Source organism: Pelodiscus sinensis, chromosome 22 (genome assembly GCF_052426305.1).
Source record: "Pelodiscus sinensis isolate ZL-2025 chromosome 22, ASM5242630v1, whole genome shotgun sequence".
Classification (NCBI taxonomy): Eukaryota; Metazoa; Chordata; order Testudines; family Trionychidae; genus Pelodiscus; species Pelodiscus sinensis.
In genome coordinates, this window is record NC_143073.1 from 26,977,198 (window position 1) to 26,992,587 (window position 15,390).

The following is a 15,390-nucleotide window of genomic DNA, read 5'->3' on the forward strand; positions in this document are numbered from 1 at the left end:
CCGAAATGGCACAAACAGACTGCACCAGCCAGTGGAATTGAGGGTGGTTTATTGCTCCTCCAGCTCAGCCCAGCACAGATGTAATCTGGTTACAGGAACTGGGGCTAAGAGGCCTCAGTGCCCCCCCTTGAGATAGGGGGGTCCCAGCCCCCTCCCCAGCTCCTTATTCCCTGCCTTCCAGATAGGAACTAACTAACCCTCCACCAGCCCTGCCCCCCAGCCAGGGCAGCATCCACCTTCCTTTGTTCCTCTCCATGGGGGTGTCTGGCCACTGGTTCAACAAGTTTGGCACCTTTGCATAGTGAGGTTTTCCCTGCTGGGTCTTGCTCCAGACAGCAGGGGTCACCACAGCCCAGCAAGTACCCCCACTACGTCACACGGGGCCACTGTGGGGGGAGCCCCTGGCGCCAGGGCCCGGTGGGGGGCACTGTGGGGGGAGCCCATGGCGCCAGGGCCCGGTGGGGGCACTGTGGGGGGAGCCCATGGCGCCAGGGCCCGGTGGGGGCACTGCGGGGGAGCCCATGGTGCCAGGGCCCGGTGAGGGGCACTGTGGGGGGAGCCCATGGCGCCAGGGCCCGGTGAGGGGCACTGTGGGGGGAGCCCATGGCGCCAGGGCCCGGTGGGGGGCACTGTGGGGGAGCCCCTGGTGCCAGGGCCCTGTGGGGGGCACTGCGGGGGAGCCCATGGCGCCAGGGCCCGGGGGGGGCACTGTGGGGGAGCCCCTGGTGCCAGGGCCCGGTGGGGGGCACTGTGGGGGGAGCCCCTGGTGCCAGGGTCCGGTGGGGGGCACTGTGGGGGAGCCCCTGGTGCCAGGGCCCGGTGGGGGGCACTGTGGGGGGAGCCCATGGCGCCAGGGCCCGGTGGGGGGCACTGCGGGGGAACCTATAGCGCTAGGGCCCGACGGGGGGCACTGTGGGGGGAGCCCCTGGTGCCAGGGACCGGTGGGGGGCACTGTGGGGGGAGCCCCTGGCGCCAGGGACCGGTGGGGGGCACTGTGGGGGAGCCCCTGGTGCCAGGGACCGGTGGGGGGCACTGTGGGGGAGCCCCTGGTGCCAGGGCCCGGTGGGGGGCACTGTGGGGGGAGCCCCTGGCGCCAGGGCCTGGTGGGGGGCACTGCGGGGGAACCTATAGCGCTAGGGCCCGACGGGGGGCACTGTGGGGGGAGCCCCTGGTGCCAGGGACCGGTGGGGGGCACTGTGGGGGGAGCCCATGGTGCCAGGGCCCGGTGGGGGGCACTGTGGGGGGAGCCCATGGTGCCAGGGCCCGGTGGGGGGCACTGCGGGGTAGCCCCTGGCGCCAGGGTCCACTGGGGGGCACTGCGGGGGGAGCCCATGGTGCCAGGGCCCAGTGGGGGCACTGTGGGGGAGCCCATGGCGCCAGGGCCCGGTGGGGGCACTGTGGGGGAGCCCCTGGCGCCAGGGCCCGGTGGGGGGCACTGCGGGGGAGCCCATGGCGCCAGGGCCCAGTGGGGGCACTGTGGGGGAGCCCCTGGTGCCAGGGCCCGGTGGGGGCACTGTGGGGGAGCCCATGGCGCCAGGGCCCGGTGGGGGCACTGTGGGGGAGCCCCTGGCGCCAGGGCCCGGTGGGGGGCACTGTGGGGGGAGCCCCTGGCGCCAGGGCCCGGTGGGGGCACTGTGGGGGGAGCCCCTGGTGCCAGGGCCCGGTGGGGGCACTGTGGGGGAGCCCCTGGTGCCAGGGCCTGGTGGGGGGCACTGCGGGGGAGCCCCTGGCGCCAGGGCCTGGTGGGGGGCACTGTGGGGGAGCCCCTGGTGCCAGGGCCCGGTGGGGGGGGGGGGAGCCCCTGGTGCCAGGGCCTGGTGGGGGGCACTGCGGGGGAGCCCCTGGCGCCAGGGCCCGGTGGGGGGCACTGTGGGGGAGCCCCTGGTGCCAGGGCCCGGTGGGGGGCACTGTGGGGGAGCCCATGGCGCCAGGGCCTGGTGGGGGCTCGGCTGGCAGGGCCGTCGGGAGAGGTTCCAGGGGTGGGACAGGACGGCGAGGGCCCATCCACAAGGGGGAGGAGCAACCCCGGAGTCCACAGAGCAGCCAGTGTCACCCTGGGCCGGGGACGCTAACGAGGCAGGTAATTAAGGGTTCGTCTGCAGACACCTGGATGACAATAAGGCGCCAGGTAGCAGGCGGCCTGGACTTGCCAAGAACCCCCCAGGCCGGGCCAAGCTGGCAGCCGACTGTGCCAGGGCGCCGCGCCGGGTGGGGCAGGGGGACGCGGGACCAGGACTCTAGTGAGGCTTTTGACAGGGTCTCGCACGCCCCTCGCACCAATGCACGAGGCCCATCCAGCCGGGCCGGGGCTGCCCCAGGCGGGCGCAGAACCAGCTGGGGAGCCGGTCCCAGAGTCACTGGCGGGTCCCAGCCAGGCCGGGCGGGCAGAGCAGGGGGATCCGCCGGGCCTGGGGGGGCCGGTTCTGTTCAGTATCTTCAGCGGCGAGTTCGCTGTCGGCAGAGACGCGTCTCGTTTGCAGCTGATCCCCAGCCGGGGCTGCGTGAACAGCCGGGCTCGAGGCGTCGTCCCCCCCGGCGCTGCGCCCTGGGCCCCAGCTGGGGCGTGGTGTCCAGTGTGGGCCCCACGGTTAGGAGAGATATGGGGGAGACGGGGCCGGGCCCTGCCGTGGGGCGGGGGACTCGATGCCTCGCGAGGGCCCTGCCGGTCCTGGGATTCGGGGACGTTCGCGGCGCCGGGCTGGGGGCACTGCTGTGGGGAAGTTCACAGCACCAAGGTGGCAGCCGGGGGTCACTGGCAGGGCCAGGCTCTGACTCCCCACTTCTCTCGCAGGCCTCGGAGCTCGGCATGACCTCGGCCTTCTACAAATACATCCTGACCACCATGGTGAGCCGGCCGGGGGGCGGGGCCTCCTGACTGGGGGGCAGGGCTGGCTCCGCCCACCTCCCCCGCCAGCCCGGACCCCTATCAGCTCCCAGCTGCCCAGCCCCCTGCCGGCGTCATGCTGTGCCGGGGCCCCCCGCCCCTTGCTGCGCCCCCGACCCCCCATCCCCTCGCTGCTCCCAGCTCTGCTGGGGCCCCCCCGCTGTGCCCCTGCCCTCCATTCCCCCACTGCTCCCAGCCCTGCCAGGGCCCCCTCCCCTCCCTTCCCCCACTGCCCCCAACCCTACTGGGGCTCCCTCCCCTCTCCCGCTGCCCCCAACCCTACTGGGGACCCCTCCCCTCCCCCGCTGCCCCCAACCCTACTGGGGTCCCCCGCTGCCCCCAACCCTACTGGGGCCCCCTCCCCTCCCCCGCTGCCCCCAACCCTACTGGGGCTCCCTCCCCCGCTGCCCCCACTGGGGCTCCCTCCCCTCCCTCCCCCCAACCCTACTGGGGCCCCCTCCCCTCCCCCGCTGCTCCCAACCCTACTGGGGCTCCCTCCCCTCCCCCGCTGCCCCCAACCCTACTGGGGCCCCCTCCCCTCCCCCGCTGCTCCCAACCCTACTGGGGACCCCTCCCCTCCCCCACTGCCCCCAACCCTACTGGGGCCCCCTCCCCTCCCCCGCTGCTCCCAGCCCTGCCGGGGTCCCCCCACTGTGCCCCTGACCCCCCATCCCCTCGCTGCTCCCAGCCCTGCCAGGGCCCCTTCCCCTCCCCTCCCCTGCTGCCCCCAACCCTACTGGGGGCCCCTCCCCTCCCCCCCAGCTGCTCCCAGCCCTGCCGGGGCCCCCAGTCCTGACCCTGCGGCGCCCCTCCAGGATTTCCCCAGCCTGCGCCTGGACGGGGTGGTGGACGATCACTCCAACGTCCTGGGCTTCTCCATCTTCAACACCAGCCACCCCTTCTACCTGGAGTTCGTGCGGAGCCTCAACATGTCCTGGCGGGAGACCTGCGAGCGGAGCCCCTTCCCCGGCCCCCCGGTGAGTCCCGCCCCCCCCGGTGAGTCCCGCCCCCGGCCAGCTCCGCCCCCCGGCGAGTCCCGCCCCCGGCCAGCTCCGCCCCCCGGCGAGTCCCGCCCCTGGCCAGCTCCGCCCCCCGGCGAGTCCCGCCCCTGGCCAGCTCCGCCCCCCGGCGAGTCCCGCCCCTGGCCAGCTCCGCCCCCCGGTGAGTCCCGCCCCCGGCCAGCTCCGCCCCCTGGCGAGTCCTGCCCCTGGCCAGCTCCGCTCCCCGGTGAGTCCCGCCCCCCAGTGAGTCCCGCCCCTGGCCAGCTCCGCCCCTGATCTGCCCCACCCCCGGTGAGTCCCGCCCCCGGTCTGCCCCGCCCCCCTGGTGAGTCCCGCCCCCAGCCAGCTCCGCCCCCCGGTGAGTCCCGCCCCCGGCCAGCTCCGCCCCCCGGTGAGTCCCGCCCCCCCCGGTGAGTCCCGCCCCCGGCCAGCTCTGCCCCCTGGTGAGTCCCCCCGCCCCCGGTCTGCCCCGCCCCCTCGGTGAGTCCCACCCCTGGCCAGCCCTGCCCCCTGGTGAGTCCCGCCCCCGGTGAGTCCCACCCCTGGTGAGTCCTGCCCCCAGCCTGCCCCACGCCCCCAGTGAGTCCCACCCCTGGTGAGTCCTGCCCCCAGCCTGCCCCACGCCCCCGGTGAGTCCCGCTCCTGGCCAGCCCTGCCCCCTGGAGAGTTCCATCCCCAGGGGCCTGAGCCCAGACAAGGGGGTGGGGCCGCACTTTGGCTCAGGGCCTGTGGCTGCCCCCAGCTCTCGGCGGCGCTGCTCTTCGACGCCGTGCACGTGGTGGTGGGGGCCGTGCGGGAGCTGAACCGGAGCCAGGAGATCGGCGTCCGGCCACTGGCCTGCACCTCGGCCAGCATCTGGCAGCATGGGACCAGCCTCATGAACTACCTGCGCATGGTGAGTGCCCCGCCTGGGCGCGTTCACTCTGGAACCTACTGACCCCGCCTAGCCGGGGCAATGGGGCGTCCCACTGTCTGCTCCCCCAAAGCAAGGCTCCCCCAGCCCCAAGAGCAAGGCTCCTTTTCCAGCCTCAATTTGTCCTTCTCTCTTTGTGTGTCCCCCGCCCCGGGCTCCCTGCTCCCCTGCTCTCTGCCCTTCCCTGCCCCCACCTGCGCCCCCGCCCAGGTAGAGTACGACGGGCTGACCGGGCACGTGGAGTTCAACAGCAAGGGGCAGCGAACCAACTACACGCTGCGCATCCTGGAGAAAGCGCGAGACGGGCACCGTGAGGTGAGGCCCCCGGCCCCCTGGGTCCCCCTGATTCCCAGCCCCCTGGGTCCCCCTGGCCTCCTGGATCCCCCCTAACCCCCGGCCCCCTGGGTCCCCCTGATTCCCAGCCCCCTGGGTCCCCCTGGCCTCCTGGATCCCCCCTAACCCCGGCCCCCTTGGTCCCCCTGATTCCCAGCCCCCTGGGTCCCCCTGGCCCCCCCCCCTGGCCCCCTGGGTCCCCCTGATTCCCAGCCCCCTGGGTCCCCCTGGCCTCCTGGATCCCCCCTAACCCCCGGCCCCCTGGGTCCCCCTGATTCCCAGCCCCCCCCCCTGCCCCCTCCCCCCCCCCTGGATCCCCCCTAACCCCCAGCCCCCTGGATCTCCCCGGCCCCTGGATCCCCCTGACCCCCGGCCCTCTGGGTCCCCCGGCCCCCTGGGTCTCCCCGGCCCCTGGATCCCCCTGACCCCCGGCCCCCTGGGTCCCCCGGCCCCCTGGATCCCCCCTGGACCCCCTGATCCCTGGCCTCCTGAGTCCCCCCGGCCCCTGGGTCCCCCTGACCCCCAGTCTCCTGGATCCTCCGACTCTCGGCCCCCTGGATCTCCCCGGCCCCCTGGATCCCCCTGACCCCCGGCCCCCTGGGTCTCCCCGGCCCCCTGGATCCCCCCTAACCCCCAGCCCCCTGGGTCTCCCCGGCCCCCTGGATCCCCCTGACCCCCGGCCCCCTGGGTCCCCCTGATTCCCAGCCCCTGGGTCCCCCCGGCTCCCTGGATCCCCCTGACCCCCGGCCCCCTGGGTCTCCCCGGCCCCCTGGATCCCCCCTAACCCCTGGCCCCCTGGGTCCCCCGGCCCCCTGGATCCCCCCTGGACCCCCTGATCCCTGGCCTCCTGAGTCCCCCCGGCCCCTGGGTCCCCCTGACCCCCAGTCTCCTGGATCCTCCGACTCTCGGCCCCCTGGATCTCCCTGACCCCTGGATCCCCCATGGCCCCCGGCCCCCTGGATTCCCCATGGCCCCCTGGAGCCCCCACAGCTCCCTGGATCCCCCACAGCTCCCCCATCCAGCTGGTGCCCTCTCCGCAGGTGGGCGTGTGGCACTCCAACAGGACCCTGGCCATGAACACCACCACGCTGGCCATGGACACCTCCGAGAGCCTGGCCAACAAGACCCTCATTGTCACCACCATCCTGGTGAGCCCGGCCGGGGGGCATCTGGCTGTGATTGTTGGGGAACAGATCGCAGCAGCGCAGGGCACTGCTGTGCGGGGAAGCTCGCAGCAGTGCATGTCACTGTGTGGGGGAGCTCGCAGCACTGCAGGGCACCGTGTGGGGGAGCTCGCAATGCTGCAGGGCACCGTGTGGGGGAGCTCGCAGCACTGGGGCACCGTGTGGGGAAGCTTGCAGCACTGGGGCACCGTGTGAGGGAGCTCGCAGCGCCGCAGGGCACCGTGTGGGGAAGCTCGCAGTGCTGGGGCACCGTGTGGGGAAGCTCACAGTGCCGCAGGGCACCGTGTGGGGAAGCTCGCAGCGCCGCAGGGCACCGTGTGGGGAAGCTCGCAGCGCCGCAGGGCACCGTGTGGGGAAGCTCGCAGCGCCGCAGGGCACCGTGTGGGGAAGCTCGCAGCGCGCAGGGCACCGTGTGGGGAAGCTCGCAGCGCCGCAGGGCACCGTGTGGGGAAGCTCGCAGCGCCGCAGGGCACCGTGTGGGGAAGCTCGCAGGGCCGCAGGGCACCGTGTGGGGAAGCTCGCAGGGCCGCAGGGCACCGTGTGGGGAAGCTCGCAGCGCCGCAGGGCACCTTGTGGGGAAGCTCGCAGCGCCGCAGGGCACTGTGTGGGGGAGCTCGCAGCGCCGCAGGGCACCGTGTGGGGGAGCTCCCAGTGCCTGCACTGACCCTCCCCGCCCCCCCGCAGGAGAACCCCTACGTGATGCGCCGGGCAGACGCGCAGGCCCCGGCGGGCGGCGTGGAGCAGTACGAGGGTTTCTGCGTGGACATGCTGCACGAACTGGCCCAGATCCTCAAGTTCCGGTTCCAGCTGCGGCTGGTGGAGGACGGGCTGTACGGGGCGCCCGAGGCCAACGGATCCTGGACCGGCATGGTGGGCGAGCTCATCAACCGGGTACGCCCAGCAGGGGGTGCTCCGGGGGCAGGCGCGGGGCCCTTCTGGCTCACCCAGGGCTGGCCAGATGGGGGCAGTCGGGGACAGAGGGTGGGCCTTCAGGAGGGCTGGGGGGGGCCTATGGGTCGCTGTGAAGGGGGCTGTGGGGGACTGTGAGGGGGTGGGGGTGCTGTGAGGGGGACTCTGGGGTGCAGTGGGGGCGTTGTGGGGGGCTGTGAGGGGCGGGGCGCTGTGAGGGCGCGCTGTGAGGGGGCGGGGCGCTGTGGGGGGTGCTGTGAGGGGGCGGGGCGCTGTGGGGGGCGCTGCGAGGGGGCGGGGCGCTGTGAAGGGTGCTGTGAGGGGGCGGGGCGCTGTGGGGGGTGCTGTGAGGGGGCGGGGCGCTGTGAAGGGTGCTGTGAGGGGGCAGGGCGCTATGGGGGGCTGTGGCGGACGGGGGGGGCTCTCTCAGCCTGCCTGTCCCTGCAGAAGGCCGATCTGGCCGTCGCCGCCTTCACCATCACGGCAGAGCGGGAGAAAGTGATCGACTTCTCCAAGCCCTTCATGACCCTGGGCATCAGCATCCTGTACCGCGTGCACCTGGTAGGGGCCTCGGCCGTGGGGTGGGTTGGCCTGGGGGCCCTTAGCCTCGGGAGGGGTCGGTCTCGGGGGGGGTTGGCTGTGGGGCAGCTCAGCCAGGGGGGCTCGGCCGTGGGGTGGCTCGGCCGGGGGGGGGGGCTCAGCCTTGGGGGGCTCAGCCGGGGGGACTCGGCCTCGGGGGGGCTCGGCCCGGGCGTGTCGCCCCACAGGAGCTCAGCCGCCGTCCCCGCAGGGCCGCAAGCCGGGCTACTTCTCCTTCCTGGACCCCTTCTCGCCGGCCGTCTGGCTCTTCATGCTCCTGGCCTACCTGGCCGTCAGCTGCGTGCTCTTCCTGGCCGCCAGGTAACCCCCGCGGGGCAGGGCTTGACGGGGCTGCTGTGGGAATCTGGGGGGGACAGACGAGGGGCCGTTGGCTGAGACCTGGGAGCCTGCAGGCAGGGGGCAGGGCTAGGAGCTGGCAGGACAGGGGCGGGGCCAGCAGGACGAGGGCGGGGTCAGCAGGGTGGAAGCGGGGCTGGCAGGACGGAGGCGGGGTCAGCAGGATGGGGGCGGGGTCAGCAGGACGAGGGCGGGGTCAGCAGGACAGGGGCGGGGCCAGCAGGACGAGGGCGGGGTCAGCAGAGTGGAAGCAGGGCTGGCAGGACGGAGGCGGGGTCAGCAGGACAGGGGCGGGGCCAGCAGGACGGGGGCGGGGTCAGCAGGGTGGAAGCGGGGCTGGCAGGACGGGGGCGGGGTCGGCAGGACGGGGCGGGGTCAGCAGGACGGGGGCGGGGTCAGCAGGGTGGAAGCGGGGCTGGCAGGACAGAGGCGGGGTCAGCAGGATGGGGGTGGGGTCAGCAGGACGAGGGCGGGGTCAGTAGGACAGGGGCGGGGCCAGCAGGACGAGGGCGGGGTCAGCAGAGTGGAAGCAGGGCTGGCAGGACGGAGGCGGGGTCAGCAGGACAGGGGCGGGGCCAGCAGGGTGGAAGCGGGGCTGGCAGGACGGGGGCGGGGTCGGCAGGACAGGGGCGGGGTCAGCAGGACGGGGGCGGGGTCAGCAGGGTGGAAGCGGGGCTGGCAGGACGGAGGCGGGGTCGGCAGGACGGGGCCAGGGCCAGCAGGGGGCGGAGTGAACTAGCCAGGGGGCGGGGCCGGGAGGACGGGGAGGCGGAGCAAACTGGCCAGGGGGCGGGGCCGGCGGGTTCCCAGGCTCCCCTGACTGGCGCGTCCCGCAGGCTGAGCCCCTACGAGTGGTACAACCCGCACCCCTGCCTGCGGGAGCGGCCCCCCGTGCTGGAGAACCAGTACACGCTGGGCACCAGCCTCTGGTTCCCCATCGGCGGCTTCATGCAGCAGGGCTCCGAGGTGCTGCCCCGCGCCCTGTCCACGCGCTGCGTCAGCGGGGTCTGGTGAGTGCCGGGGCCGCGCTCGGCGCTTTGGGGGCTGGAGCCTTCGCTCTCGGAGGGATATGGGGGGCTGCAGCCCATGCTCTGGGGGGAATTCAGGGGGCTGGAGCCTGCGCTCTGGGGGATCTTGGGGGGCTGGAGCCCACATTCTGGCGGGAATTCGGGGGGGCTGGGGGAGCGGGGGGGGCTGGCGCCCGCGCTCTGGGGGATCGCGGGGGGGCCTGGCGCCCGCGCTCTGGGGGATCGCGGGGGGGGCTGGCGCCCGCGCTCTGGGGGATCGCGGGGGGGGGGGGGGGGGGGGGGCTGGCGCCCGCGCTCTGGGGGATCGCGGGGGGGGGGCTGGCGCCCGCGCTCTGGGGGCTCTCGGGGGGCGGGGGGGGGGGGCTGGCGCCCGCGCTCTGGGGGCTCTCGGGGGGGGCTGGTGCCCGTGCTCTGGGAGATCTCAGGGGGGCTGGTGCCCGCGCTCTGGGGTCTCGGGGGGCTGGCTGACCCGGGCTCTCCGGCAGGTGGGCCTTCACACTGATCATCATCTCGTCCTACACGGCCAACCTGGCCGCCTTCCTCACCGTGCAGCGCATGGAGGTGCCGGTGGAGTCGGCCGACGACCTGGCCGACCAGACCAACATCGAGTACGGCACCATCCACGCCGGCTCCACCATGACCTTCTTCCAGGTGTGCGCCCCGCTGCCCCCCGTCTCCCCCGCTGCCGCCCCCGTCTCCCCCGCCGCTCCCCGCCGCCCCCCCCGCTGCCCCCCGTCTCCCCCGCTGCCCCCGTCTCCCCCGCTGCCGCCCCCGTCTCCCCCGCCGCTCCCCGCCACCCCCCCGCTGCCCCGCCCCTGCTGCCCCCCTTCTCCCCCACTGCCCCCCCCGCCGCCCCCGTCTCCCCCGTCTCCCCCGCTGCCGCCCCCGTCTCCCCCGCTGCCCCCGTCTCCCCCGCTGCCGCCCCCGTCTCCCCCGCCGCCCCCCCGCTGCCCCGCCCCTGCTGCCCCCCTTCTCCCCCACTGCCCCCCCCGCCGCCCCGCCCCTGCTGCCCCCCACTGCCTCTGCCTCCCCCTCTGCCCCGGCCTCACCACCTCCCCCCCGCCTGGCCCTGCCCCGCCAGGGCCCAGGTCCCCTGCCTGCAGCCCTTGGGGCGGCTGGCCGGTGCCCCTCCCTCCCCGCGCCCTGCCGACGCCGCCTGTCCCGGCAGAACTCCCGCTACCAGACCTACCAGCGCATGTGGAACTACATGGACTCCAAGCAGCCCAGCGTGTTTGTGAAGAGCACGGAGGAGGGGATCGCCCGCGTGCTCAACTCCAAGTACGCCTTCCTGCTGGAGTCCACCATGAACGAGTACCACCGTCAGCGCGACTGCAACCTCACCCAGATCGGCGGGCTGCTGGACACCAAAGGCTACGGCATCGGCATGCCGCTGGGTAGGGGCGGGGCCCGGCTAGGGGGCGGGGTTAGGGGCGGGGCCCGGCTAGGGGGTGGGGTCACTGAGTAGGGGGCAAGGCTGCTGGGTAGGGGCGGGGACCCAGCTAGAGGCTGGGGTCACTGAGTAGGGGGCAAGGCTGCTGGGTAGAGGCGGGGCCCCGGCTAGGGGGTGGGGTCACTGAGTAGGGGGCAAGGCTGCTGGGTAGGGGCGGGGCCCGGCCAGGGGGTGGGGTTAGGGGCGGGGCCCCAGCTAGGGGGTGGGGTCACTGAGTAGGGGGCAAGGCCGCTGGGTAGGGGCAGGGCCCGGTCAGGGGGCGGGGTTAGGGGCGGGGCCCCGGCTAGGGGGTGGGGTCACTGAGTAGGGGGCAAGGCTGCTGGGTAGGGGCGGGGCCCGGCTAGGGGGTGGGGTCACTGAGTAGGGGGCAAGGCCGCTGGGTAGGGGCGGGGCCCGGCCAGGGGGCGGGGTTAGGGACGGGGCCCCGGCTAGGGGGTGGGGTCACTGAGTAGGGGGCAAGGCTGCTGGGTAGGGGCGGGGCCCGGCTAGGGGGTGGGGTCACTGACTAGGGGGCAAGGCTGCTGGGTAGGGGCGGGGCCCCAGCTAGGGGGTGGGGTCACTGAGTAGGGGGCAAGGCTGCTGGGTAGAGGCGGGGCCCCGGCTAGGGGGTGGGGTCACTGAGTAGGGGGCAAGGCTGCTAGGTAGGGGCGGGGCCCGGCTAGGGGGCGGGGTTAGGGGCGGGGCCCAGCTAGGGGGTGGAGTCACTGAGTAGGGGGCAAGGCTGCTGGGTAGGGGCGGGGCCCCAGCTAGGGGGTGGAGTCACTGAGTAGGGGGCAAGGCTGCTGGGTAGGGGCGGGGCCCCGGCTAGGGGGTGGGGTCACTGAGTAGGGGGCAAGGCTGCTAGGTAGGGGGCGGGGTTGGGGGCGGGGCCCCGGCTAGGGGGTGGGGTCACTGAGTAGGGGGCAAGGCTGCTAGGTAGGGGGCGGGGCCCTGGCTAGGGGGTGGGGTCACTGAGTAGGGGGCAAGGCTGCTAGGTAGGGGGCGGGGCCCCGGCTAGGGGGTGGAGTCACTGAGTAGGGGGCAAGGCTGCTAGGTAGGGGGCGGGGCTGCTGACTGACATGGGGAGCTGGCAGTTGCTGGGAAGGCAAAGGGGGGATGGGGAGCCCTGCAGGGAAGCATGGGGGGGGGGTGGACCAGGGAGATTGTGAGGGGCAAACCGGGGCAGTCGTGGGGGGCAGCCCAGGAGGATTGTGGGGGGCAGCCTGGGGGTATCATGAGAGGCGGACCAGGAGGCAGGGGCAGGGGAGGGCAGGCCGGGGGGCCATTCCCAGGGTTAATGTGGGGGGGCAGCCCAGGGGTATTGTGGGAGGCGGGCCAGGAGGCAGGGGCGCGGGAGGGCAGCCCGGGGGGGCAGGCGACCCAGAGGGCGGGGGGGGCGGCCCGGGTCTGTTCCCGGGGGAGCCCCACGCCTGAGCCCGCCCGCCCCCAGGCTCCCCGTTCCGGGACGAGATCACACTGGCCATCCTGCAGCTGCAGGAGAACAACCGGCTGGAGATCCTCAAGCGCAAGTGGTGGGAGGGCGGCAAGTGCCCCAAGGAGCAGGACCACCGGGCCAAAGGTGTGGGGGCAGGGGCGGGGCTTGGGGCAGGGGCGGGGTTGTGGGGATCAGGGGTGGGGCAGGTGGAAGAGGGGCGGGGCTGGAAGGGGACGGGGCTGGGGGCAGGGGCAGGGCTCTGGGGATCAGGGGTGGGGCAGGTGGAAGAGGGGCGGGGCTGGAAGGGGGCGGGGCTGGGGGCAGGGGCGGGGCAGGTGGAAGAGGGGCGGGGCTGGAAGGGGGCGGGGCTGGGGGCAGGGGCAGGGGCGGGGCTCTGGGGATCAGGGGTGGGGCAGGTGGAAGAGGGGCGGGGCTGGAAGGGGGCGGGGCTGGTGGAAGAGGGGCGGGGCTGGAAGGGGCGGGGCTGGGGGCAGGGGCGGGGCAGGTGGAAGAGGGGCGGGGCTGGAAGGGGGCGAGGCTGGGGGCAGGGGCGGGGCTCTGGGGATCGGGGGCGGGGCAGGTGGAAGAGGGGCGGGGCTGGAAGGGGCGGGGCAGGGGCAGGGGCGGGGCTCTGGGATCGGGGGTGGGGCAGGTGGAAGAGGGGCGGGTTGGAAGGGGCGGGGCTGGGGGGCAGGGACAGGGCTGCAGGGGAGGGGGTGGGGCTATGAGGGCTGGGGTCGGCAGGCATAGGCGGGGTTGCAGGGGACGGGGCGGTGGGCACAGGTGGGGCTGCAGCGGGAGGGGGTGGGGCTGGGGTCGGCAGGCATGCAGGGGGCGGGGCCATCTGGCAGGGGCGGGGCTGTGGGGGAAGGGGCCGGCTGAGTGGACCAATGGGGCAATTCCTGTGTCCCTCCCCAGGCCTGGGCATGGAGAACATCGGGGGCATTTTTGTGGTGCTCATCTGTGGCCTCGTCGTGGCCGTCTTCGTGGCCATCATGGAGTTTGTCTGGGCCACGCGCCGCTCGGCGGAGACTGACGAGGTGCGGAGGGGTCGGGGGCACTGCAGCGCGGGGGGGCGAGGAGGGAGTTGGGAGCCAGGTGCCGGTGGGGGGGGGGCCAGAAGCGACCTGGGGTTTGGGGGGGGAACCCGGGCATCAGGTGGGAGAAGCGACCTGGGCGCTGGGGAGGAGGGGGGAAGTGACCTGGGGGTTGGGGAGGCAACCCGGGCATCGGGGGGGGAGTAGTGACCTGGGCACCGGGGGACAGAAGTGACCCAGGGGGCGAGATGCAACCCAGTCGCCGGGGGGCAAGAAGCAACCTGGGTGCGAGGGGGGAGAAGCAACCCGGGGGGAAAGCGACACGGGGGGGGAAGCGACACGGGGGGGGAGGAGAAGAAGCGACCGGGGGGGAAGAAGTGACCCGGGGGGGGAGAGAGGGGGGGAAGCGACACGGGGGGGGGGAGAGGGGGGAAGCGACACGGGGGGGAGGAGAAGCGACCCGGGGGGGGGGAGGAGAAGCGACGGGGGGGGCGCGGGGGGAAGCGACACGGGGGGGAGGAGAAGCGGGGGGGGGAGGGGAAGCGACACGGGGGGGAGGAGAAGCGACCTGGGGGGAGAGCGACAGGGGGGGGGAGGGAAGCGACCTGGGGGGGAGGGGGGGGGAAGCGACACGGGGGGGGGGGAAGCGACACGGGGGGGAGGAGAAGCGACCGGGGGGGGGAAGCGACACGGGGGGGAGGAGAAGCGACCTGGGGGGGAAGGGGGGGACAGGGGGGGAGGGGGGAAGCGACACGGGGGGGAGGAGAAGGGGGGGGGAAGCGACACGGGGGGGAGGAGAAGCGACCTGGGGGGGAAGCGACAGGGGGGGGAAGCGACACGGGGTGAGGAGAAGCGACGGGGGGGGCGCGGGGGGAAGCGACACGGGGGGGAGGAGAAGCGACCGGGGGGGGGAGTGACCCGGGGGGGAGGGGAAGCGACCCGGGGGGGAGTGAGCCGGGCGCCCTGACCCCCGCTGTCCCCCCAGCTCTCCGTGTGCCAGGAGATGCTCCGGGAGCTGCGCCAGGCCGTCTCCTGCCGGAAGCCCACGAGGTCGCGGCGCCGGCGGCGCCCCCCAGCCCGGGCGGGCCTGGCCCTGCGAGCCGTGCGGGAGATGCGGCTGAGCAACGGGCGGCTGTACTCCGGGACCCTGGCGTCCGAGCCGGCCCCCCAGCGCCTCCTGGAGGAGCCCGCCCGGCCCTGCACCCACATCCGCATCTGCCACGAGTGCCGGCGCATCCAGACTCTGCGGGGGGCCCCCCCCACCCCGCGCCGGCCCCCGCCCCCCGAGGAGGGCACCCCGCGCCGGGGCGGGGCCCGGGACCTGCCGGAGCAGGAGTGACCCCCCCTTAGGCACGTGCGCCATGCGCACACCAGGACTCCGGGCCGGGGGCCGGGGCCAGGACCCCCCGCAGCGCCCCCTCCGACGTGGGAGCCAGCCCCTCTGGGACGGGCTGGCCGGGGCCCGGGGCTGGAGCAGAGCCCTCGGTGCCCGCGGACAGGGACCCCCACTTGTGCCTCGGCCCCACCCCGCTGGGCAGCCCCCCGGGGCTCTGGGGCAGGCGCTCTGGCTGGGGCCCTGGGGCGGGGCTGCGGGGCCGGGCTCTCAGGGCGTGACAGCTGCCGGGCGGGACATCGGCCCCGGGGCGCCCGGACGAAGAGACTCGCGGCGGGGGGCCGGGCGGGAGGGCCGCAGGCCCGTTTCCTTCCCTTTCCCTTCTTTTTGGAGACATTTCTATAGAACCAAAACGGGAGAATCCGAGCGCGACCGAGGGAATAAACCGACCGGAGATTTTCCACCCCGCCTGGGGCTGCTTTGTGCGCCGGAGCACCCCCGCTAGCCCCCCGGGCTACGGAGCCCCCCCCGCCGGCCCCCCGGGCTACGGAGCCCCCCCCCCGCCGGCCCCCCGGGCTACGGAGCCCCCCCGCCGGCCCCCCGGGCTACGGAGCCCCCCCGCCGGCCCCCCGGGCTACGGAGCCCCCCCCCGCCGGCCCCCCGGGCTACGGAGCCCCCCCCGCCGGCCCCCCGGGCTACGGAGCCCCCCCCGCCGGCCCCCCGGGCTACGGAGCCCCCCCGCCGGCCCCCCGGGCTACGGAGCCCCCCCCGCCGGCCCCCCGGGCTACGGAGCCCCCCCCGCCGGCCCCCCGGGCTACGGAGCCCCCCCCGCCGGCCCCCCGGGCTACGGAGCCCCCCCCCCGCCCCCGGGCGGCCCCCCCGCCGGCCCCCCGGGCTACGGAGCCCCCCCGCCGGCCCCCCGGGCTACGGAGCCCCCCCCGCCGGCCCCCTGGGCTACAGAGCCCCCC

General features: G+C 75.0%; 1 protein-coding gene across 3 annotated transcripts in view; it reads left to right on the forward strand.

Annotated features, from left to right (window-relative positions):
• The window catches only part of GRIK5 (glutamate ionotropic receptor kainate type subunit 5), a 34,553-nt gene extending 19,670 nt beyond the window's left edge, over positions 1-14,883 (forward strand). For 2 of the 3 annotated variants that reach the window (XM_089772307.1, XM_089772309.1), the window contains 14 exons: positions 2,792-2,845; positions 3,700-3,861; positions 4,628-4,780; positions 5,009-5,113; positions 6,172-6,279; positions 7,000-7,206; positions 7,672-7,785; positions 8,015-8,124; positions 8,997-9,170; positions 9,674-9,839; positions 10,357-10,582; positions 12,068-12,196; positions 12,971-13,092; positions 14,075-14,883. In XM_089772307.1, the coding sequence (XP_089628433.1) occupies positions 2,792-2,845; positions 3,700-3,861; positions 4,628-4,780; positions 5,009-5,113; positions 6,172-6,279; positions 7,000-7,206; positions 7,672-7,785; positions 8,015-8,124; positions 8,997-9,170; positions 9,674-9,839; positions 10,357-10,582; positions 12,068-12,196; positions 12,971-13,092; positions 14,075-14,428 (2,184 nt within the window). In that variant the 3' untranslated portion in view covers positions 14,429-14,883. The remainder of the gene's footprint in view (positions 1-2,791; positions 2,846-3,699; positions 3,862-4,627; positions 4,781-5,008; positions 5,114-6,171; positions 6,280-6,999; positions 7,207-7,671; positions 7,786-8,014; positions 8,125-8,996; positions 9,171-9,673; positions 9,840-10,356; positions 10,583-12,067; positions 12,197-12,970; positions 13,093-14,074) is intronic. The other variant, XM_089772308.1, reaches the window with a different exon arrangement.
• Positions 14,884-15,390: the final 507 nt, after the last annotated feature.